The following is a 19,970-nucleotide window of genomic DNA, read 5'->3' on the forward strand; positions in this document are numbered from 1 at the left end:
CTTTTCGCGAATGACATAGATCTCATGGCGGAATCAAAAGAAGAGATTAACACTAGATTGGAGTTATGGAGAAGGACTTTGGAGTCGAAAGGTTTCTATTTGAGCAGGAACAAAACAAAATATATGCATTGTGATTTTGGAGAGAAGCAAGGCAATGGGGATTTGGAGGTGACGATGGGAGATTAAATCATTCCTCAAGTATCAAAGTTTAAATACCTAGGATCCATTATACACGAAGATGGGGAAATTGATGGAAACGTTTCTCGTAGAATACAAACTGACTGGTTAAAGTGGAGGAAAGCTACCGGAGTTATTTGTGATAAGAAGGTACCTTAGAAGCTCAAAGGAAAATTTTATCAGATTGTCATAAGACCAGCTATGTTGTACGGTAATGAATATTAGGCAATAAAGGGAAAACAAGAGCACAAAGTCAGGGTAGCAGAAATAAGGATGTTGAGATGAATGTGTAGTCATACAAAAAAAGATAGGATTCAAAATAAAAATATCATGACAAGAGTCAGAGTGGCACCTATCCAAGAGAAAATGATTGAAAATCACTTAAGATGGTTTGGACATGTGCAGAGAAGGCCATTGGAGACCCTAGTGAGAAAGGTAGATCAGACAAGATGGAGTCCTATAAAAGGGACAGAGAAAGACCAAGAAGAACACTTAATGAGGTCATTGAACGAGACCTCCTAGTCAACAACATATCCAAGGACTGGGTTGTTGACAGAGCACGATAGCACCGTGTGATTCATGTAACCGACCCCACCTAGTGGGATAGGGCTTGTTGTTGTTGTTGTATTTATCTTGACATACTACCTCTGGTCCTAATTATAAAAGCTAGTTGACTAATTTAAGAAGATTAAGGAAAGAAGTTAAGATAGTTATTTGTAATAAATAGATATTCTGTTCCTAAACTATCCTTGCTAATCAAATGTATTAGCTAGAACTATTATTGTTAGAAGGACTATCTAAAAAAAATACATAAATATTATAAACAAAGTATGTTAGGGTCTTATATTTAGAACCAAAATAAAAATCAAATAATATCTTATTATAAGGACTGAAGGTAGTATCATATATAGATTCATGGTCAAGAAAAGATGTACCATGCATGAATTGGATTTTTTTTTCAAATGATTTTGAGGAGGGATTCTTCTACTCATATAATAAAAAATTCTAATAAACGATATCATTTATTTATTTATAAACTATAATAAATTAAAATAATATGACTCATTTTTTATTATCTTGTGAGGTCCGCGTTAATTTGTTCATACTTTGATGATATGTTGTGAAGTTATGATCTGGGGAAACAAAACACTCTAAATATTTTGCGTTATTTCTGTTTTATTTATTTAGTGTCCTTAGCATTATTATGTAAACACACACACACACACATATCACCGGGAAAAAAATACTACTTGGAAGAAAACTTGCAAATATTCCTAGGACTTCCAAGAAATTCTTCAAAAGCCAAGTAGAGAAGAAAAAATTGCTTGCTGCTGAGGTCGTACACATCTGTCAAGTGAATTTTTGCCCGATTGTGATTTTCATGTCAGCGCTGTCAACGATGATTTTCTCCTTTGCCAACAAAAAATGATACAATATATCTCTACATACAATACAAAATCTAAAAGAATTTGTGTTATTCATAAGCCACAGATATCAGGGCTCGTGTCAAACTCCCCATAAAGCGTGGGTTACAATAATTTAAGTATATGCTCATGCTCAAAGGAACTAAACAAACCTATAATTCACGGGGAGAAAAATTTCTAACTTTTATCTTCAGTGTATAAAAGCCTCCCCCCATGTACTCTTTCAGAACATATCAAAGGTCAAAAAATATATATATATATACACACATGCATTTACCAGACCACAAGAGAACTACATTTTGCTCGCATGTCTTCCGAATAGTGAATGACGACCTTCTGCTATTAATTCTCCAGTTGCTTTATTTTTTAAGTGAACTACTGTTCCAGAATAACCTCCTTTCCGTCCCAAGAGCCTAGAAGTCATGTCTAGTTCATCGTGCAACAGTTAACGCACGCATATGATCACTACATTAAAACACGCTAAACTATGTCTGGCAACCTCCACATGAAGATTCATATCAATAAAATAATTGTCGGTGCGTGTAGCAGAAGGAATGACTAGAAATGAGGGCTTAAAACCTCATAACAGAGTAGGTGCAAAAAGCCAAGACTAAGATAAAGCAAACAATTACAGCAAGAACTCATAGTGATGCACAAATCCCTACCGACAGAAATATCAAAGAAAGAGTTAATAGCATATCTATACAGGAAACGTAGAACAAGTTAACATTCACAGTCGTCAGGTGGATCACTTAAACAATCTAAAAACAATGTGCTTTTTCTTTTTTTCTTTTTCTTTTGGCTTTTTTTTTCTTTTTTGATTGACAACAATGTGGTTTTTCTACATTTACATTAGTAAATACACGTAGTATATTGGGAGTGATAGAAACAAAATCATGGGTACGAAAATCAGATAAGGATCCAAACACCACTTGATGGAAAATTGAAAGCTTAAGATAGGGATAAGAGAGTTTAGGGTTTATTTTATACAAGACTTTCTTTATTTTATTTTGAATTAGGATTTTATCTTAGTTACATTAGTTTAACCTATTAATTATTAATTCTATAATTTGTATCTAGGCTTTATGAATAACTTAGGGCTTCCTCATTTGTCAGACATTTTTGCTCATTAATTCCTCCGTTCTTCTCCTATTCCCCTCCTTCTCCTTCTCCCTCTCCCTCTTTTCCCTTGTCCTACATCACTGCTACATTCTGATATATCTCTCTCCTGGAATGCATAAATGTTAAGGATCCAGATTGAAAAAGTTAGGGACTAGCATAGCTGCATAGGGTATGCTGGGTAGGAGTGAAGTTGGGGTGAAAAATTATCATGTACCAAGAAATTTTGCATAATTTGATACATTTAAATATCCTACTCTTCCCCCATCTGGTACTCCAATTCAGGTCCTTTGCGGGTCAATCTCGCTATAGGCTTAGGCCATTAGTGACTACCCCTGTAATTCAAATCAAACTTCCAAACAGAACTTTTCACAGATTTTCCCTTTAAGCCTCTTACTCTTCCTCCTCTTGCATACTCTCCCCAATTTCAGTTTCACTAGCACAACATAACTACGGTAGAAAGAGAGTAAAACCTGACCTCAAATTGAAAGGCACATATACCAAAAGTAAGTTTCCAGCAAATTCTTGCATTAACATGGGCATTTGAGAGATAAGAAATGGACATGTCAACAGAAACATCCAAGGGGAGACCTTCCAAATGAGCTACAGCACCTCCAAGTTCATCTACAAGGTTAGCTATTGCACCGTTAGGCGTTAGCCAACTTCCCAGTTCTGTCCTGTAGAAGCGAGCCCAATATGTTTCAGATTCTCAAATATTTTCATAAAATAATTTCAGGGAACCCAAAAAATAAAATAAAATTGCAAAAGCAGTAACTCCTGTCCCATAAGAGACTTGTACCTACAGCCAAAATTCATTAAGGATTAGGAGATTACTCATTATTCTGAATGATTTCCCCATTATATCGGCAACTTTTCCTACCAAGAAGCAAAAGTAACAAATAAAATTGCAGAGAACAACACGAATTAGCGCATATCCACAGTAGCAATTAGTCACTAAAGAACACAAATCCAGCCTAAACACTCCTATTGAGAACTAAAACCACTGAACTGAGTCTAACAATCAAATGAATGATAATTTTCCAATGTGGTAAATCAGCAAAAATTATGAATGCGAGAAATGCATTATGAAAGAGTAGAATAGTTTGAAAAAAAAGAGGGATAAGAAAACAGAAATCTATGAAGGAAGAATCGAAGGATGAGGCATGTTACAGTGAGACGGGGAGGGACTTCGAAGGTACAAACAACGAGACTGGGTTCGACTTGATCCACTTGGATGCCTCCGAGGATGAACTGCCGGCATAAACAGAATGTTGGGTGAGGCGTGAGAGGAGGAAGGTGGTGTGACAGGGATTGCGATTCCTCAGAGGTGACTTGCAGGCTGCAGCAATTCCTTCGCCTTCTCCGTCTTCACTTCAGTACCGTCAATTTGGGTAGGTGGCACCTCCTTGAAGGCAGTAATGTTAAAAAACAACTACTTAACAGCAGTTTTTTTTTTAATAATTTTAATTAAATCAAGACAAAATTTTTCTTAAACACTAAAATCACTCCTTCGAACACTCTCTAAATCAATTATTATTAAAGGCAATAATAATAATAATAAATACCTGCATCCAGGGGAATTGCCAAGGAAATGCCGGAATGCAAATTTCTGGGGTAATATTGTCATACTAATAAATAACTTGTTGATTTAAACATTTTGGGTTACTGTAAAACTATAGTACTGCTAGCACTGTTTCAAAGACAACTTAAATTTTTGTTACAAAGATTGCATTGAAATTAGTTTTTATTTAATATGATCTATTCAATTACACTCAATGCATTTCAATAAAGTGCTATAATATATAATATGAAAAATTGCTTAGTATTAGGAATAGGAAATTTTTTGTGGTTAATTTGACATTGATTAACGCTAATCCATTCATAATAATGAAATTATTCTAACATAATGATAAACTGATAAGGTAAGTTATTTGTTAGGAAAAATGACAAATAAAGACCTTCAAATTATCAAAATTACACAGAAGTCTCCTGAACAAGTAAAATTACTATAAAGGACCCAATCTCATATTACAAATATAAAATCTTAACGAAATGTCTGAAATGCCTCTTAGCTAAGTTGTGATTTGATTTCTTGAAGTTGTCTGTTGCTAAAGTAAACTTATTATTTCTTATAGTCAACTTGTCATTTGACATACTTTCAACTAAATTGTGATTTGATCTATTGAAATTGTCATTCATTAAAATGAATTTATCATTTCTTATAGTCAACTTGTCATTTGGCTTAAGAGCATTTCAGACATTTCACTAAGATTTTATATTTACAATATGAGACTGGATCTCTCATGGTAATTTTACTTATTCAGGTGACCTCTGCGTAATTTTGGTAATTTGGGAGGCCTTTACTTGTGATTTTCCCTATTTGTTATTTTAGTTTTACAAAACCTAATATCATAATGGCTTATTTACATATGAAAAGTTGTATATACCACTTTAATTAGTTTGTATCTATCCCTTTAAAAATTAATATTTATTTTTTTCGTTTTGTATGATTTGAACTGTGGCAAGTGATTTTACTTTTCCATAAAAAATGATGCTTATGGAGCAATCCGAACACAAAAAGATATCATATACTACCTCTAATCCTAAATATTCGGAACACAAAAAGATATCATGCGCTACCTCTAGTTCTAAATATAAGATATGATTTGTAATGCAATTTATATTATAGACTAAATTTTATACTTAGCACCAGAGGTAGTAAATGCTTTTACAATACGATCTCTCCCGCTGTAGAAAATCAAATGGGCCTAAAGTTATGATAAAAACTTTTAAAGAAATCATAACACATATCGTACTCAATGTTAGTCTCGCAGTTCCATTCATGCAGCATTTTGAAAACTAATCTATGAATTTGCATGAGCTTTCTCACATGCACTGGAGGATAAAATACTAATGGACAGAGGAACATAATTCAATATTGACACCAACCCTAATTTTGGTCTAACATGAGCAGGATGCTTCAACGATATTTTGTTACTCCAGTACTCAAATCAGATGGATAATTTTGTTTCAGCCTTACAGAACACTGAAACAAAGCGAAAATGAAACAAAGCCATACTTCTAAACACTGAAATAACAGAACAAATCCTCAGAGAATCTTATTCATATGGACACTATCATTCCTATACTAAAGCAGGACTTTTGTTCCCAAACTTATTTGCCTCTGCACTTTTAACCCAGTTTTTAGCGAAGAGGACCAACCGGTCTTTTATATTTATACAACCTTGCCACCAGCAGGAAAGCTACCAAATTCAGAACACTTAGCACAGCCAATAACCAGAAGAAATAGTCGATATGACCATAGTTCAGATTGTCAGGTATCCATCCAGGACTGCCATTTTTGGTACTGATATTCGTGACAATCGTCACTAGGAGCGAGCTCAGGTATTGTCCAAGTGCGACAGTGAGCAATGAGAGAGCAGAACACAAGCTTCTCATGGCATCAGGTGCTTGCTCATAGAAGAACTCCAGCTGACCAATGAATGTGAAGACTTCTGCACACCCTATGATAAAATACTGGGGAACCTGCCAGAAGATCGACAGGGGAATCTGGTTGAGTTCATAGTAATTGTGGCGTCTCACCATTCTAAGTCTTACGAGCTCCAGAACTCCGGCTGAGAGCATGGAAAATATGGATATGAAGAGGCCAATGCCCATTCTTTGAAGCTGAGTTATTCCGCTTTTGTGTCCAGTGAACTTTCGAGCAACTGGCACAATAATCTGATCATACACTGGGACCCAAAAGATTACGCTAATGGTGTCAAAGATTGAAAGAGATGCTGGTGGGATCTTAAAGGAGGATTTGCCAAAATGAGGATCCATTGTTGCCCCTTGCAACACAAATAAGGTGCTCATCTGACCATAGACAGTAGCAAAGATGATACCAGTGGCCCATACAGGAAGCAGTCTTATGATAGCTTTCAGCTCTTCCACTTGAGTCACAGTGCAAAGTCTCCAAGGGTTTGCTGGGCTCTTCACACTATCTGATTGCTCTGGCACAGCTGCTTTGTCAAAGAAGCTGAGACATCCAACAAAAGTGAATATATACCACGTAAGCCAAGAAACACATTGGATAGTCATATTCTGTTCTTTAATACTTTTTTTTTTTATCAATGAAGCTAACACAAAACAAATGACAATACTCATCCAAATTTCAGTAACAGCACCTGAGGTGGCATGAAAGCTGACTATATCACTATTTCCCTATGTTTTACAAATCAACAAACAGAAAACATTAAATAATCAAGTGATAGACTTAGGTAAAGACTCTTGGGTTTGTTTTTCATGTTGTCCAACAAAAAATAAGATATATGGAAGTTTTTTCTTTTTTTGTTGGCAGGGCAGCACATAATCACGTGTCATTGAGTTGTTAAAAAAAAAAATCCACTAATTATACTCTTATTAGAAATCCTGATAATGAACCCACTAATCAATTACAAAGTTCATTTTGATTGGTTTACCTTAATCCTTTCGAGTGATCAAGCTTGCGGCTTCCTTGGATAACAGATTCTGTATCTGCTATCTCATATAAAAGAGACTTGTCTTCAGGCACTTGTACTTTGTACTTTCTTATGGATGCAGCAATGACTTGACAGATTCGCGTGAGGGGGCTGCCTCCAGGCTTCTGGTTTCGGTACAATCTAGTTCCTGAAAAGAAACTCACCACAGCTATTGCCATGGTCACTGCAGGAATTCCGAAACCCCATCCCCAACCCACATTATCTTGCACCCAAACCAGTAAAGAAGAAGCAATAAGAGCACCAATATTAATTGAGAAATAGAACCAATTGAAGAAAGAACTCTTGTGTTCCTTCTCAACCTCATCAGCGTCATCAAACTGATCTGCTCCATATGATGACACACAAGGTTTAATTCCACCAGTGCCAAGAGCTATGAGGTAGAGTGCTACGAAGCACACTGCGCTCTGTGCATCAGTAGCATGACAATTGTCTTCACCATGACAGGTTGGCTTTATGCCAGGGACTGATGCAGACAATGTCAAGAGTGTCATTCCCTGTGTACATAGGGGAATCTTTTTTAGCTGTCTAAAGCAAGAAGATAGAATCAATATCAATATGAAATATATATCTGCATCGTACCATTCATAACCCATAAACAATTCTGCTTACCACATATTCATATGAGAAAATGCGCCCATTTTATTATTAACTTTTTACAAGTTTGAACACGTAATTAACCTTATTACAGAAGCCAATAGTTAGTTTTCTTCATCCTGAGTTAGTTATATGCATGTGTGATGCTTAAGTGATCAATATCAAAGCTAAAAATTTCAACCTCGAATTGGCAGCAGCGGAGAAACCATCTTTGAGACAAAGCATTAGCGCCAGATTATGGAAAAACCATATTTGAGACAAACCTATGCTTAAGTAATCAAGTACAGTACTGGAGAAACCATACTCACAATAACGTAGATTATGGAGAAACTAGCAATAGTCCAATATCTCCCCAGATAGGCATCAGCCAAAAATGCTCCAATCAATGGTGTGATATAGCATGTCCCACTCCAATCTGAGACGTTCTTGGAAGCAGTAGCACTATGCTCATGCAGCCTCTTCTTAAAATAAAGCACCAGATTTGTGCTCATCCCATAGTATGCCAATCTCTCACAACATTCATTTCCTGTTAATTAATTGAAGCATAAAACTTTAAGGATCTCAGAATATCAAATATTGCATTCCAATAACACCACACCATAGTTACCTAAAATAAAGGGACAGGCCTTCCAGGTCCCAGTTTTCTTCTTATTTGCTGGATTTCCGCGGAAATCTACAGTTCCATCTTTTGTATAAACTTCATCTTCTGCCATTGTTATTCAGAATTGGCACGCACCAGGTAATTTGCGCAGATGAGGTATTCACTTGCAATCGTGCCGCACAGGAATCAAAATACTATATAGGAAAAAGCAAGGAGATTATTAATTATTCACCCAGTCTTCTAAAAAATACAATGATATGGTGAAAATCAAGCGACCAAACTAGAAATGACTAGAACGAAGTGGTCCTTGTTTAAAGAAAAATGACTTCTCTGGAGCCACTCTAGCCGAAACCTAAAATAATCCATTTGTTTCTCATGTTTAGCTGTGTATCAATTCTTAACCTCCTTCAGGAGTTCAGAATTGAAATTTAATTGCAAATCACTCTTACAACCCAAGACAACTTCTAACAGGATCCGAAGCAAGAATAGTTAAAAAGCACATCAGGATATTAAGAAGCAAAATCTCAGAGAATTTCCACTTGAATCCGCTGAAAGGTATGGTTTTCACAAGCAGAAATGGTCCCACAAGCAGAATATATAATCAGAGAAATGCATTTCTCAACATGATAAATTAGCTATTCATACCAGAATCTACAGTGTTCTGGAGAACGCGTAGTTTGGGGTGATGATACTGATAACGATGAACCCAGAACCAGAATGGCCCTTAAACCCATGCGAGTGTTCTGTCACTAACCTGGCCTCTTTATACGGGAAAAGTTCTGATTTTTTTTTATTTATTCAAAAAAAAAAAAAAAGGCAGAGTATGAAAGTGCCGACCTTTTTTTGGCCGTGGGAATGAGAGTCAGAGATGCAAAGAATCTTGAAAACGATACCCTGTTTGGATTAGATTCTTCAAAGTAGAATCGCATTTGATCCCAGCCAGTCTCCAGCTTGCGTAAACGTTTTCGGCTTTAGAAACGGAACAACGTGCTGTGCCAGTATTTTCGTCACTGGGCAACGCATACTTTTGCCACCATTAATAATTAATAATTAGGACTGGAGGTGGTGGTGGTAGTATTATAATTATTATTACTACTATTATTATTATATCTATTACAATTCAATACGAAATAATCTCTCAGTCGTTTTTATGAGAAAATTTCGAAATATTTTATTGATTAAAAAGAACAAACTTTTTTTTTTTGCCAGAGATAAAAAAACAACAACCTACCTTTTGAAGTATTTATTATAATTTTCTTTTTTATCGTTATTAAAAAGGTGTATTTAATAATAAATCAATTATTAACACCCGGTAGTTGAATGTTAAACGAAGATACATTTAGAGAAAGAATATTACAAAAAAAAAATAGTACTTTTTATCAAATAAATTCGTTAATTTTTAATATTTTAAAATTTAACTCTGAAAAATAAATTATTTATTTAGTTCAAAAATAATTAACCTTACTTCTTTTTGTAACATCCTAAGTTTTTATCGGGTTTTAATAGCCTCTTTTGGGTTGATTTTGAGGATAGATTAGTGATTTAATCTTGATCTGGGTGTTTGGGTTAAATTTGAGGTTTGTTGGAGGAATAGGTGAACGTATCCCTCTCAAGGTATGTTCGCCGCGGCGCACCGGGAGTTTCAGAGGGGAGTGTCTTCTCGGAAAGGTTTGGCCGCGGCGAAGTTGTTCAGGTGAGCGAGGCTTCCCTTTCGGGAAGGTTTCACCGCGGCGAAGGTAGGGGTATGCCGCGGCGAATGTTTTCTGGGCGAGCGAGAGTTTCCTCTCGGGAAGCTTTCGTCGCGGCGAAGATTGGGGTTCGCCGCGACGAAGTCAGGTTTTCAGGCGAGTAATTCCTCTCGGGATTAGTTCGCCGCGGCGAAAGGTCGCGATTCTATATAATCGCTGGAGGGTTCAGTTGTGCGAAAATAAGAAAATTTGAAGGAGGAGAGAGGAGCTCTGCTAAGGTTTCGGTTTTGAGGCTTGGGAAAGACATTTCTAAGGATCCATTACCTCAAGTAAGTGATTTTAACCTCTAATCTATCTTCTTGATTGGAATCTCTGAGGATTTTTGGTGGAACCCTAGGATTTTCTAAGTTGTGATGAAACTGAGGTTTTTGACCGATTGTTTTGAGTTTAATTGATTGCTTTGGGTTAGTTTAAGTATTTAATCGGTGTAGTTTTCTTGGATTTAAAGAATCTTGAGTTTTTGGAGCTAGGGTTTATGGAAATGGATGATTTGGGATTGAGGATGATAATGTAGAGATTGATTTTGAGTTTTGTGAATTGGGTTATGTTAAAGAGGGTTAAATTGGATGTTTAATCGGTTTAGATTTGTTGTTGGAACTTTAATTGCTCAAATGAGATGTTGGAGGTTGAATTCCTAAAGTGGGTCCTTGAGGTTTGAATTCTAATTGATGCTTGGAAGGAGACTTGATGTTTTAATAGACTTTGAGGACTTTGGAGTGTTGTTTTGATAGTTATACCCTTTGAGTTGGGTAGAGTTTTGATGGGAGGTAGGAATTTTGTGTCCCCAAGTGTTGTTTTGGCCACATTATTAGTTTGAAAGCTAATATATGATGGTTGTGTGTTTGTGTGCTTGTGTAGACCGGTTGTGAGTCGTGGTGGTGCACGGGGCCACATTGTTGGTTTGTTATTCCTTGCTCAGGCGAGAGGTAACCACTTTCCAATCCTTAGTACTTGCTTCTGTGGTATTGTGAGTAGATTTGTGTTTTATGCTCCAAGTAGTAATTGTGTTCAAACTATATGTTGTATATAAAAAGGGAAAACCGTCTTGTGGGGTTTTTGATTGATGATGAATGAGTTTTGGAAATTGTGAAAGATATGCCACTGAATGAGGTTAATTGTGAAATGATTATTACTCTTTGATTATGATTTGAGCATGATGCATTGATTGGGAATTGGTGAGAGATTTGTCTGTTACTACCACGTGGTAAGGCCTCCATTAATGCATGATGGTTGGCTTAGTACGTCCCCATAGTGAGGGATAGGCCTTTTGGCTCCCTACGTCCCCCAAAGTGAGGGATAGGCCTTTTATGGCTCCTTACGTCCCCCATAGTGAGGGATAGGCCGGCTTCGGCTCCTGAAAATCCCCCAAAGTGAGGGATTTGGTTGATGGGATTGCATCATTGCACTTGCATGATTTGTTGTGGCTATCGTTTTATATTATTTATGAACTGCCCCACTTGACACCTCACGAGCACCTATTTAGTAGTACCTAGTATTGGAAAGGTTGGTTACTGGGACTTTGTCTCACCCCGTGGTTTACAATGTTTTCAGGAGAAGGTTCTAGGCGTGCGCCTTCGGGAAGAGACGCAGAGGCTTGAGCTTGGTTAGCTGTAGGCCTTTTGCTTTTGTCTATGTATGATCTGTTGTATATTGCCACAGTTAGGGGTCTTTTGTGATATTTTGACTGTTGATCTATTGTAAATTGGAAGATACGTTACCTCCTTGTTTTAGTTGGCCGGAGGCCATTGCTATTGTTTTGTGGAACTTTGTTATACCTGGTGGAAAACAAATTGGATGGGCTGATTTTTGGATGTATGTTGTTACCCGGGCCAGAGGCTCGGAGGCCCAGCGGATTATGATTGAATGGATTATTTTAGTTGCATGCAACGTCTATCGGGTTGACCCGAGTTTGAAAGTCAATTTTTAAAAATATGAAATTTTCCTTCTACTATGGTAGCTCGTTTTAACAGCTTTCCTTTTCTACCATAGTAGTGGACTTTATAATGATTTATGATGTTTTGAGGTTAAGGGTTTTACACTTTCTAAATGATCTGTCGAATAAAAAATAATACACTACCTCTAATTCTTAATATAAAAGCTAGTTGACTAATTTGAATATATTAAGAAAACTAATTAGTCAGTTATTTGTAATAAATAAGTGTTATATTTTCTAAAATATCTTTATAAATCAAATATATTAGTTAAAACTACTACCATTATTATAAGGACTACCTTAAAAAAAAAAGATAAATATAAGAGACAAAGAGGATTAGAGTTTTATATTTAGAACTAAAATAAAAATCAAATAAGCTCTTATATTAAAGACAGGAGATAGTAAAATCTAAGAAGGTTATCTAAAAATTAAAAATAATAATTCAAATTAAAATAATTAAACGATATGAATTTCATAGAAATTTAACAAAACTCTAGAGACGTTAATTTCTTAAAAGTCAAAACAAGCAACTAAAAATCTACAATATCGCCCATCATTAAGGAGAAGGAATTGATTTCGGCCAAGTCAGACGAGCCGGAGTTTGACTTTTGACCACACCTAATTTTTTAAAGATATTTTTAATTTTGTTATTAATTTTTTTGTCAATGAAAGTCAAATAGTAAGCAAAGTTGCCGTTTACACACAAAGGGACGATTTATTTATTTTAAAAAATAAAATACTCATGAAATTTGTGATAATGATTTAAATTAATGATAAATTGAAATTATACTTTAATATTCAACGATGCATTTGCAAAGTATGATGCAAACATTGAATTATAAATGGTTACCTACAATTCTCTTCACCATGAGTAACTAACAAAAAAATTAAAGCTATCTTGTTTGGCTCAATGAGAGAAAAGTGAAGGGAGGAATTTTAATGAAAAGAAGGAGAATGAAAAGATTTTAAATATTACCTTATTTGGATTTATAAAAAAGGAGGGAATGGGAGAAGAGGAGAGGAATTTTAATATTATCTTGTTTGGTTCATGAGGGGAGGGGAGGAAAAAATATTTTGACATTGACAATTTTACCCTTATTTTATTTAAGATTATTTTTTCAAATTTTATAGAATGTTTAATAAAATAGAATTGTAAATAACATTTATTGAGTAATATTTATACCAGAATTCTAGTATACTCTACAACGTTAAATATTATTAAAAAGAAAACTGAAGTAATGTTCAGCCACAACTTGTACTGTATTCCATCTTTAAATGAAATATTTGGTCGTACAAAGGAGAGAGCAGCGTCTGGAGACAAAAAAAAAGGATTTAGTATAGTATAGGGATATTAAAAATAAATATAAGCGTAATGATCATAACATGACAAAATATTACCATTTCCTTTCAAATCCTCCTATTTTTGGAGGAGAGGTTGAGAAAGGGAGATTTTAATTTTCCCTCCCTTCTTAAAATCTGCGTGTTACCAAACAAGAAAAAATATTAAAATCCTTCAACTTCCCTCCAAATGGCTCGTACCAAAGGCATCTAAAAAGAAATAATCGTTATGCATCTGAATGCGATCATGAAATTGCTCATATCATGTGGAAAATTTGACCTTTGTGGGCCTGAATGTGGAAAATTTGACCTATTATCACGTAATTATTTTGTACTTCACTTCATAAATTCAACTTTATATTCAAAAATACTCCTTTATCTTGAATATAAGGTTTAACGAAGATTTTTTTTTAATTCTAAATATAAGATCTTAATTAATTTATTTATTAAATTTATTATTTTTTCTCCTCAATTCTTTTTATGATTTCATATATTAAAGAGGTTTTTCTTTAATAAAGCAGTTTTTAATACAAATAATTAAAATTAATTAATTTTCTTTACACAAAATTTTAAAAGTGAGATGGATCTTTACACAAAAAGGGTAAGTTTGGCATGATGAAAAAATATCTTAAATTAGAGTTAAGGATTTGAAATAAAGAAAAAATAGAATACGCAGGTCAATTAGTATTCAATAATAAAATCATGCATCTTACAGCTTGTAAAGCTAAAAAAAATATAAAACATAAGAGGTGCTGAGAATATTATATTTTGGCTTCTTCTTTTTTTTAGCCTTTCACATGTAATGAAGCTGCTCTTTTGAGTAGGATATTATGCATTGCCATGGCGGGTCATAGTGAATTCTCCACTAGTGTGAAGACTTTTCTTTTTTGGACTTTCACAGCATAGAGGTTTGGTATAATGTGGAAAGATAAGTTCCATTGTATATTTTAAATAAGAAGGCTTCTAAGATCTAATATATTATAGAAATTCGGAAAGATAAGCTCCATTTTTTATTGCGTAAATCATGCATTTTATTATAAATCTTAGATTTTAAATAGATATTAATTAACATTGCATTTTGTAAAAATTGTTATTATTATTATTTTGGGAAACAAAAAAGTTAGAACGAAAGACATAAAAGAAATCCTAAAAATTGTAATTATTTTAAAAGACCAAATGCCAAAACATAAATTTAAATGTAATATATTACCCATAGTCAAATTTACTTCCTTTTCTCTTACTTTCAGAATTTTTTTTTTAAAAAATTAAAATTAAAATTGTCTTTCAAATTTGCGGTTGTGTTCTTTGCTGGTTATCTCCAAAAGGAATTAGCCATGTGCCAAATTCATGCATTTATCTTTTGTTATTATCTCCATTGCCATATGAATGCTTACTTTGCTCTTTTCAATATAAATATTTGGATGTTCATGATTGTGCAGAAGCAAAGGAAAAAGGTGGTTTTAGTTTTTTCCCCCCTTGAAAAACAGTTGAAGGTGGGAGGAAATGGAGGTAGATTGCTTCAGGGGAAAGGTACTTTATTTTACTTATTGTTAACTTTCTATGATTAGATCATTGGCAAACAAAAAAAAAAAAGGGCATTCTATGATTAGATCATATTTAATTGCCTATGGGTCAAGTAATAATATTGTATTAGGTGAGTTTCTTACCGGATGGAATACTAGAAAAATAATGATAAAATAAGTTTTTAGGAAATCAATTGACGTTGATGTCATCAATTGATTTAAATTCGAGTCAAATAAATCCCATTTTCTTTTTTCTTTTTTAATTCTTGAGTCTCAAACTTAAATGTTTTGCAATCCATTTTGTTCGGCAAATGAATATTTTTTTTTTCAAAATAATTATACTCACTGCACATGCTAAATGAAGTTTTTTAAGGTAATAATTGAATTCATTATCTTAAACGAGGGTTATAAAGAATGCAAAAAATAAAAAAGTTTCTATCATCAACTTCCACCTCAAAATTTAAAATGCAGAGAGTGATCAAAGATACAACAATTAACTTCAATAAGTGTGAAAGCTGAGCTATCTGTTTGGCAAAAAAATTATCTCATCTAACTAAATGACTGGTTAGGACCTTTGGGTCCTTACGAAGTAGAGACTAAATTTCATTTATAATGTCACAAAAAGGGTGAGCATTGTCACAATCTCTACTAGTCAATTCATAGCTTTCATACAATCTGAGCGAAGATCAATCCTTTGGTAGCCTTTGAACCAATATAAGTAATGATTCCAAACAATTCTGCAATAGCTGGTAGTGCTTTGGATAGCCTGCAGCCATACCCGCACATCTAACTCCGCCTCATCCACTCATTTAAAGCCATGTTTGGATTAACATTTAAGCTACAAAACGTGTCTTGGAAAGCGTGAAACATGGGTTATACAGTTATTTGAAGAAAAAAAGTTTGTTTAGAATTGCGTTTTTCTCCACCGCACTGTAGCTTCAAATTGATTTTTATCTCAATGCAACTTTTTCTTACTTTTGCCTTTAGGTGTGTTGCGGTGAGTGGGACCCACTAATCTTTTTACCTTCGTGTCCCTTCGTAGTCCAACACATTTTTTTTTTCCTACCAACCGTAAACAACACATTTATATTATTTATTATTCTTTTAATAAATATAATAATATTATATAATTAAATTTAGTTTTTTAAAAATAAAATTTTAAAATTTAATGATAAATATTTTAATATTATTATTTGAATAGATTAACAAAACTAAATAAATTACTTGATTATATTATACGTTACATTATCTCCCTAAAATATCTCTCTAAAATACTTATGTATATTCTTAATATTTTTAAATTAATTAAGTGAATCTTATACAAAACCTCATGCCCTTTTCAGTCTTTTACATTTAAACTTACTTTTCATTATTAATCCAAACATGTTTCAACTTTTTAAACTGACTTGTTTTAAATGTTAATCCAAACATAAATCATACTATATTGACTTTTACTCCAACTCACGTTTGTAAATATCAAATAGAATAAAAATCAGTTTTACTACCGTTAATCCAAACACACCATTAATCATCCAACACCGGTCCATTCACTTCTATTTTGGTGTGACCATTGAGGCAGCACTAAATGAAGTTGATTAAAAAAATTTAAAAAAATTAACATAAACAACTACAAATAATTAACTTAACTAAATATTTTAATCTCTGTAAATTATCTGATTTTATTTACAAGGTGTTTCAACAAAACAAAAATAAATAAATCTCATTAATTTTATCTTAAAATTTAATCACCTTCCAACTTTATTTAATGAACTAATAAGTTCAAGAAAATAATAGTCCGTAAAACAATAAATTAAGAATACAATTATATATTTATATAAGAAATTTAATTAGATAATTTACATTTTAAATAAAAATATTTTATTTCTCCACCTCAAAAATAAAATAGAAGAAGTATTCTTTTTTATTAACTTGAGTTCTCGCGAAGAATCAAATCGCTAAACAAGGGACCAGCGTCATCATGGGCCTGTTTGGATATCATTCCAAACCATGGTTTTGGAGACAAAACCATGGTTTGGACCAAGTGATATCCAAACAGCCTCATTTTTGTCAAAACCTTGGTTAGAATCAAAACCTTGGTTTGGACTGATGAAACCATGGTTTCCTGGAAAGTGACAATTTTTCGCTTCTGGAAAATTAAAAACGAGTCGTTAGGACTGTCAGAGGCTATTAACGGTGTATTTGACAAAAACACCCACAAGAATTATTTCACGCTTCGCCTGTTCGTCCTTGGCCGTCGCTCCTCTGAAGACGCCTCTTCACCCCTGTGCCGGAATATGTGCTAACTTTTAATGCGTTCATGTATATCTTATATATCTTATACCCCTGCGTCGGTGAGGATATATATAATGTTAATGAATTGGTTTCTTTATTAATACACATGATAATCAATAAATCAATAAATATACCAAATATTTATTTCTTTGAGGTCTGGGTTTGGCATACCAAATATAGCGCCACTTCAATATATTATAAACAAATTTATTTTTTGAAATTAAATTATATTATAAAATTTATCTTTTATGTAATTATCATATTAACTTATGTCCCTTTTTGTAATTTGTACATATAAAAAGTGCTTCTGATAACAACTATCCAAACACTCTCACTTTTCAGAATCACTTTTTTACAAAATCTATTCTTTATAAAATCTATTCTTCTCAGAATCTATTCTCCAGAAGCTATTCTCCAAACCATGGTTTGGTTTCATCCAAACACTCCCCATATCAAATTCGCACTCATTAATTGTGGTTCCTTAAAAGTGAATGGAAGTGTGAATGCACCTTTCATGACAACGCCAACTAAAATTCTATTCAATAATGGATTATCTGTCATACAGTAGGCGAGCATGACGTTGGACATAATGCAACTTCAGAACACTAATTAATTAATGTGAACATTGTTCTTAGACAACTAATATTTAATAATAATATATTAATACTACCTCCGGTCCTAAGACCCTGTTTGACTTTTATTTTGATCCTAAATATAAGATCCCAATCCACTTTGTCTTTCATATTTATCCACTTTTTCCAAGATAGTCCTTTTAACAATGATAGTTCTAGTCAATACACTTGATTAGTAAGGATATTTTAGAAAAGATAACACCTATTTATGAAAAATAACTAACTTAACTAAATTCTTTAATCTCTTCAAATTAGTCAACTGGATCTAATTAGGACCAGAGGTAGTACTACATACTTAAATTTTTGGGTAAAAAAAAAATCAGAACCCACTTAGGGGTTAGGATGGCCTAATAATTACGGGAGATGCCTAAATATCCTAATTAGTAACCTATTATTTGCCCTTTTGACTTAGGAATTAGGATTACTATTAATGCCCAAATGTATGGGACCCGCTGTGATTAGTAAATAAGCATAGACTCTTTTTTTTTTTCCCCCAACTAAGCATAGACTCTTTTAAGCTTTAATAATTATTGGATAATAAAAAGTTGCTAGGTTGTTGTGGAAGTAATGCTCCTCTATTGTGACAAGTGACAACTAATCAAGTTGAGATTATCAAATACCCTAATTAACTATGTTGTATAGATATACTACCTCCGGTCCTAATTATAAGACCCAATTGACTTATTTAAGGAGATTAAGGAAGTAAGTTAAGTTAGTTATTTGTAATACATAAGTGTTGTCATTCCTAAAATATTCTTGCTAATTAAGTGTATTAGCTAGAACTATCATTATTAGAAGAACTATCTTGGAAAAAAATGCATAAATATGAGAGACAAAATAGATTGGGGTTTTATAATTAGGACCAAACAAAAAGTCAAACGGGGTCTTATATTAAGGACTGGAGGTAGTATTATTTTTCTTGAAGTTTATCTATGCAGTTATATTTTAAGTATTGTCAAATTTAATTGATATTCATTTTTTAAAAATATTTTTTTAATTCAAGATATCTCAATCCTTAATCTTACTTTAGAGGAATCATATCTCCCCAGTCAATTGTGACTCATTTTATTATTAAATTTTAAACAAATGGATTTGGAGGAGCCGCTTGTGGGTTTGACTTGACCGGCCTATAGCAATCCATTGCACGTCTTCACATCTTCTTCTCCGCACGCTTCCTGTGTTCACATTGATTAATGACTAACAACACCCACACACACACGCACACATTTTCACCCTTTCTCCATCCAGATTATTTTATTCTCTGATTTTATCTTGAAAACATATTAATGGGTATTTTCTCAATGTTCTTGTTCTTCTTATTCACTATCACTCTATGCTGTTTTTAAGCTTTAAAAGAAGTGTCTTTTATATACAATTTCACACTAAGGAAATCTTTAAAACCTTGTTCTATAGTTATAACCGGAATGATTATTGTCTTATATACAATTCATATATAACAAAGTTAGATTTGAGTATTGCATTGAATTTATTCTGAAAGTTTAAAATTACAGCAATTTTGTTTCCTGCTGTAATATTAATTGTTATCATTTTTAACGGTGGGGGCAAAACTGCTGCGATTGTAAAGTTCTAAGGTAATATTGAACCCAATAAAACTTATGATTGCTCAGCGCTTCCAAATGAAAATTTTCCAAAAAAATTTGCGCCTTTAAACTATTTTCACAGGAACACCAGTTATTTTTTAAAGGGAAACCATATTGAAGGTACCTATACTTTCTCTCAATTTTTAATTTGGTACCTATGTGTTTTTTTCCCTTTAATTAAACATTTAATTTTATCTTTTTAGCAACATTAGCTCTTATAACTTTGTTCTATTGATATTTTTAATCTTTACATAAGGATTAATGATGTTAATAGAAGAAAAATAAAGATTTAGTTAAGAACAAAAAACACATAGGTACCAAATTGAAAATTGAAAAAAAGTATAAGTACCTCCAATATGGTTTTCCCTTTTTTAAAAAAAATGAAAAATACAAAATCCCAAATTAATTATTTTTATAAAAATATGTTATTGTTTGCAAATCAACTAT

The 19,970-nt window shown here is 33.3% G+C and overlaps 2 protein-coding genes across 4 annotated transcripts; both read right to left on the reverse strand.

Annotated features, from left to right (window-relative positions):
* Window positions 1–3,156: 3,156 nt before the first annotated feature.
* Window positions 3,157–4,012, reverse strand: LOC114736321 (uncharacterized; the record flags this gene model as incomplete). Its single annotated transcript, XM_028924111.1, has 3 exons — window positions 3,157–3,397; window positions 3,555–3,596; window positions 3,891–4,012. Coding segments are annotated over 3 exons (405 nt in total), but the record flags the coding sequence as incomplete, so codon positions are not given.
* A 1,662-nt stretch (window positions 4,013–5,674) lies between these two features.
* On the reverse strand, window positions 5,675–9,382 carry LOC114736339 (protein NRT1/ PTR FAMILY 8.1-like). Of its 3 annotated transcripts, none has more exons than XM_028924127.1 (5): window positions 9,350–9,382; window positions 8,463–8,650; window positions 8,164–8,381; window positions 7,202–7,755; window positions 5,675–6,759 (listed from the first exon to the last, which is right to left on the reverse strand). In XM_028924127.1, exons 2-5 carry the CDS (start codon window positions 8,566–8,568, stop codon window positions 5,925–5,927), a joined length of 1,713 nt encoding a protein of 570 aa, XP_028779960.1. In that variant the 5' UTR covers window positions 8,569–8,650; window positions 9,350–9,382; the 3' UTR covers window positions 5,675–5,924. The 3 variants fall into 3 exon arrangements, with proteins under 3 accessions (XP_028779960.1, XP_028779958.1, XP_028779959.1); XM_028924125.1 differs by lacking the exon at window positions 9,350–9,382 and adding an exon at window positions 9,102–9,184; XM_028924126.1 differs by lacking the exon at window positions 9,350–9,382 and having other exon boundaries at window positions 8,463–9,061.
* Between the last annotated feature and the right edge of the window lie 10,588 nt (window positions 9,383–19,970).

Source organism: Neltuma alba, unplaced genomic scaffold (genome assembly GCF_004799145.2).
Source record: "Neltuma alba isolate B1F8T4 unplaced genomic scaffold, ASM479914v2 tig00013328_pilon, whole genome shotgun sequence".
Taxonomy (NCBI): Eukaryota; Viridiplantae; Streptophyta; class Magnoliopsida; order Fabales; family Fabaceae; genus Neltuma; species Neltuma alba.